The sequence below is a fragment of the Lonchura striata genome, chromosome 5 (assembly GCF_046129695.1).
Source record: "Lonchura striata isolate bLonStr1 chromosome 5, bLonStr1.mat, whole genome shotgun sequence".
NCBI classification, from domain to species: domain Eukaryota; kingdom Metazoa; phylum Chordata; class Aves; order Passeriformes; family Estrildidae; genus Lonchura; species Lonchura striata.
Genome location: NC_134607.1, coordinates 21,313,583 through 21,319,251, shown reverse-complemented (window position 1 = coordinate 21,319,251; position 5,669 = coordinate 21,313,583). Strand labels below are relative to the sequence as shown.

The following is a 5,669-nucleotide window of genomic DNA, read 5'->3' as shown; positions in this document are numbered from 1 at the left end:
TGATGAACAAGAAAAGGTGAACAAGAAGTGATGGTAGGTAAATAAACCATGGTGGTGTGTCTGAGGTGCAGAAAAATATATTAAGTTGGGGGGGGGGGGGGTGGCTTGTTTTTTTTCTCCAGAATTAATCTTCCCCAAAGATGTCATATCTGATTTATTCCTATTTCCTTTGTTTCAGCCATGCAGCTGATATGGTATCAACCAGTGTGCTGCACCTCAAAACCACTTTCTTATCTCCCTCCCCTCTTCCATGGTTACTCATTTTCCCATGCAAAAACACCACAACACACACTCCTGTGTTTGTACCTCTGGCTTATTTCATTTACACGTTACACAGTTTATTATCAGTTTCACTGGTGAAGCCCCAGTGTGCTTTCATGCCTCTGGGTGTGGGGATGCACACATCACCTCTGCATGAGTGATCCCTTGGGATAAGCTGTGTGCAGCTGAGCCTGGAACTTCTTCAGTGCTTTTTGCATTAAAAAGCTACATCAAGAGAGCAGCCTCGCATAGCAAAATGCTGCAGTAAAGCACAAACATGAAAAGATGTGAAAATTCAGTATATTTGTAACTATTTGTTCTCTTTGTGATCTCAGTGCAGATGGAAGAGATTGGTTAGGATTCAGTGCTGACATCTTATAGCCCTGGAACACAAAAATCTGCTGTGTTTCTCCAGAATCACACCACATCAAAACAAAATCATGGGGACAAGCAAGCTGCTTTGTGAGCAGCACAGTAAATGCAGCTTGGCTCAGCTTTGTGCTATATAAGCTCCAAGGATTCACTGCTCTCTATCTTCCCTGCATTTTCAACATTTCAGCCTCCCACAGACCATTCGTGTAGCTTTCTCTCCCCCCAAGAAAAACCAACAAACCTTCAAAATACCCATTCCCCCACCCCACCAAAAAAAAAACAAACAAAAAACAAGCACCTTCAAAATACATATTTTTTTCTAACTAGCCCCAATAGAACAGGCCAGAGGCGACACAAAGCAGATGTGCCTGCTCACAGCTGGCTGGTGCCCATGGGCTGGCTGACCATCACATGGGGCAGTGTTAGTTTTGCTCTCTGTAAGGACTCTACATTGGCACATTTTTCTGCTCTGGTGCCACCAGTGCTCATGGACAATGCAGGAATTTCATATCTTTGACACCTCTATCTCTAGTCTTAACAGAAGTGAGCTGAGGGGTCTCCAAAATTTTCAAGGGTATCTTCACTCCTCTAACTTGTTCTCTCAGCAAAGGCAACTTGAAGAACTTTCCCACTGCTCTGCTAGTGGACATAATCACAATAAGATTCTTGTGTAAGAATCGTGTGGGAAATACATGAGTGAGAATTAACAGTGGATTTTTACTTACAAGCACACCTTCAGATTGATGAAGAATGGCACTCATCTTGCATTTTCAGAGCTTCCAGATGTGTACCAGGACAGGCTCATGGGAGATGTGGCTGCAGCTGCAGTCTTTCCATTTTGCTGCTCCCCATTTGCCTAGAACAAATTTATTTCTACTCTGTAGCCATCTCTCTTTATTCTGAGGGTTAATAGTGAGAAGCACATGCTGAAGTTGTATGTGCTTAGACTATTTTGGAGAGGCTTACTTAAACTTTACTCAGCTATTGCACTTAGCTTACTTCAGCAGGGCTCTCCTGTTGGTACCTCCTCACAGTCTCTCTTCAAAATGTTTTTGATCTTGTTTTGCCTCCAGCCTAAGTATGCTGGAGACAAATGTTTTCAAAGATACTGTATGTGTTTGTGTGTGTGGACATTTCCTGCTCATTTATTCCAATGTGATAAATTTGCCCTGATTGCTTTACTGTCTGAACTTGACTTTTCTATAGTGCCTTCTGGTTTTCTTTGGCCACATTATTGACAATGGGTAATATAACATGAAAGGATCGCGGATGGGCTTTTACAAAGAAATCAGCTAAATAGCTATTAGAGGATTAAAAGCAATGCCATGGCCAGGATAACACATCTTTAAAATGCTGATAATATCAAGAAGCAAATGGATTTGTAATTTAATGGCAGCAGAGGGAAGACTTCAGATGTCTGTTTTCTCCAGATTTGATAGGAAGATTAAAGTGGCTGCTTTTGGTGTCCAAGGGTTGGATAAAGCTGTAGCATGGCTGCCTACAGATAGCAGCATTCACCTTTCTTGTAAATAGTAATTCTTCTGGTCAACATTTTTATTAAAGCTTTAATTTTCATGGTGACAAGTTGGATCATTGTCTGCTTTAAAGTCTGATAATGACACACTTTAGAAGCTTTGAAAAAACTCTTTGTCCAGACAGAAACAGCTTAATAAAGATTTTGAAATATGGCATTCACTTTAAACCTTTGCTGATGCCTGGACAAAACCACACTACTTTCCAGAGAGGGGCTCAATCTGTGACAGACTTTTCCCACAGAAAGGATTTCCTTTTCATCCAGAAATTAATTTTCTTTTATAAAAGTAAATTAAAATACAATCTGATTTTTTGTATCTTCAGCATTGAGGTTGGAAGTATTCTAAGGACATCTCCAGAGCTGTTAAATATGTATAGTCTAAAAAAAAATGTAGCTAGACAGCCTAAAGCAGTGATGGCCAAGCACCGGCCCAGGGTGGGATAATTTCCACTCCATTAGATTGGAACACTGAGGAACATTCCACCTGAGAGATGAAAAGGAGCAGAGACACAGCCTAGTCACCTTCTCCAGCCAGCTGCTCATGAGAAGGTGGCACAGAGCACCATCTCTGAGGTTTGGGAATCAGAGGATTGAGGCTCCTGGATATTTATCTGTCAGGGTGAGACCACTGTGATAGCAATCGGAGCTAAAAATTCATCTGTGGCCTTATCTAATGTGTCCTGCCCAGGAAGTAATGGTCACTCTGGCAATTTTTATTTTTAAAGGTTTGATTTGATTTGGCTATTTATTGTCATTATATCATGAAGATGCCTTTCATCTTCAGAGTGCTTTCCAAAGAAGTATGTTTCACATAATTTGCCTCTGGTACTCTGAGACAGTGTGTGTTTTTTATAGATAACAAAGATCTAATCTCTGCTTTGAGGGAGAAATGCAGTTCAGGCTTAGTCACAGAATTACCAGCAGCAATAATACATTTCCAGAAATCTCAAAACTGAGTCAAAGGGAGAGACAGGTTGAATTTCTTGCCAGAGGAACACAAAGGAAAGAAGAAAAGCCAAGAAACAATGGAACCCAATCAGACATTTTGACCTCTACCTTGCTGTCCTCTTCTTTCTTGGGTAAGAAATACAAACACTGCACAGCCAGAAATTAGTGCATTGGCTTTGTAACTGAACTGCCCAGGTAACTAAATCTCAATTTTTGAGTCTGGCAAACAGCCTCTGCAAAAGTAACAGCCCTCAGAGAAACAAAATAATCATTAGAAAATTGAGCCAGCTCCCATGTAAAGAGTAAAGAACAACACCTGTGAGTGTCATGGACACAGGAGCTTAAAGTGTGCAAATGTCGAGAATAGTCTTCTAGAAAGCAGCAGAGTATTTTTATACCAAATAATTTTTATCAGATGCCAAAAACACAAGCCTCCTTCTTAGCTAAATTTTAAAATCTAGATTAAAAATTTTGTTTTATAGGTGGCAGTTCATATTTAATCCCTTTCGATTTTCTCTATTTTTTCCTGAAAAGTTATTACTCCTGCTACCAGAGCCATCCTGTTTGTTATCAATTAAAAGTGAAAAAGACATAGCCAGGATTAATCAAATTTTTTATTTAAAGGAAATTTGTGGACACATTTTGAAATATTTGATCAGGATTTCTTCTTATTTATACATGAATATTTTTTCAGGTGTTCAGTCAGCATTACACAAAGGCAAGACAAAAAGATAAAAAAACATTTCATCAAGACATGGCCAAAAAAGCAAAAGTTTGAAAGGTGTGTTGAAAGTGGATGGGTAAGAAGTTTACCCCATATTCAGAATGGGATTTAAGTATTGGAGAAAGGCAGATTTCAAAACAAACTGGAGAGAAATTCTAATTTTAAGAAGACACAATCCAAATTAAAGGTATTCCTTAGATTTTGAGGTAGTAATTCTAAAAGCAGTGTCCTTTGAAAAAGTAATACAATATTCTAAACAAAAGAAATACCTACATTTTCATGCAAATGTAAACTGATATATTTAACATTTCCCTTTTTGTACACACCAGGGTCTAACCATCACAGGTTCTATTTCTAAGCATATTAATTTCTGACCTGCCAAAGACACAATCAAGACTATTTTGTCTATGAACTCAGATTTCAGAAAAGTAGGGGAAAGTCTTTCATTTTTTTCAGTATTTTGAGTGAAGCTTTGTTTTTGAAGGTGCAGTTTTACAGAACTCTGTTTCCCTCTTCCTAGCATTGACTGGAATGAATGTCCATCTTTATTTTCCTGAAAATTATCCTTAGAATAATCACCAAATAGCCAGTGCCCATTGTACAAGCTGCTTCTTTCACTTTAGAAGATGCTTTAAAAGAAATTAATTTCAATATATAGCTTTGTTTTTATTTGAAAAATTATTGTTTCATAAATAAAGTATTTCTGTGAGTTTTCTGAAATATTTAGGGAAAGATATTTTATCTAAATCTTACCTTCCCCAGTCCAAGTGTTTGCAGTGCAGTGCATCTCAGGTTAGCAGTCAGGAAAAATACACAGTAAAACTCACTGAACAAAGCAGGAGATAGGGGAGGGGAATTTCCTGAAATGGATTTCTCTGGTTTTACTGTCTCAAGTGAAAAGCAAAAGAAAATAGAACAGAATAAAAGCTGATTGAAAAGTAGAATGAAAATGTTGCTTCAGTTTAACAGTCCAAAGGAAGTTTAGTAACATAACTGAAGTAACCTGGGAGATATTTGTTTGTTTACAAATCACATTTAAGTTTTATACAGCAAACATTCAAAGTCCTTTGACAGATTGAAAATAACTTTTTTTTGCCTTCCCTATCTGTTTTTCCTTTCCCCGATATTAATTTTCATCTGTAGAAAATTCCCCAGGGTTTGAAATTGTTTTTCAGCCAAACTTGAAGCTTTCTGTGTCCAGAGAGGAGACCTAGCTGCCCGTCTCCTCAAATTCACTGTAGGGGGATGATGCTGAAGAAGTCTTGGACTCTCCATCGCTGTTGCACTCTCGCGGAGAAGCCGGATTGGGAGTTCCTGGGCTCTCCTTGGCAGAGAGCGTTTCCTTACTGGAAGAGTCTAAGGGATGGCAGTCCAGCAAGCTCTGCAGGTGTTTGATGTAGCTTATTGCAGCTCTCAGGGTCTCCACTTTGCTGAGGCGTTTGTCAGTGAATTCCTTGGGCAGGTGCTCCCTGAGGCGCGTGTAGCCCTCGTTGACGCAGCGCACCCGCTGCCTCTCCCTCTCGTTCCTCTTCCGAATGAAGGCAGGCTCGAAGGAATAGTCATAGATGCCCACGTAGCCAGGAAATGGGATGTAGGAGATGTGACCTGTGTGCCCACTATAGGCTTGCTCCCAGTAAGATGGGTCCAGGTGGAAGGGAACCCCAAAGGGCTCTCTCAGGGGTATCCCATGGGGGTGCATGTGGCTGTTAGCCAGGGATACAGCTCCTGGAAATGCAATCCTCTTCAATAGTTTATCATCATCTTTAGTGCTGTCCATGCTTCTTTTTTTCCTCACCAGTGGAGTGTTCATTCCTGAATTTGGCTTCTAAT

The 5,669-nt window shown here is 39.7% G+C and overlaps 1 protein-coding gene across 1 annotated transcript; it reads right to left on the bottom strand.

Annotated features, from left to right (window-relative positions):
* Positions 1-5,049: 5,049 nt before the first annotated feature.
* On the bottom strand, positions 5,050-5,616 carry ASCL4 (achaete-scute family bHLH transcription factor 4). Its single transcript, XM_021554014.2, has one exon. It carries the CDS (start codon positions 5,614-5,616, stop codon positions 5,050-5,052), a length of 567 nt encoding a protein of 188 aa, XP_021409689.1.
* Positions 5,617-5,669: the final 53 nt, after the last annotated feature.

Coding starts and splice junctions, on each gene's coding strand:
- ASCL4 (XM_021554014.2), bottom strand. CDS start 5,616: ATGGACAGCACTAAAGATGATGATAAACTATTGAAGAGGATTGCATTT.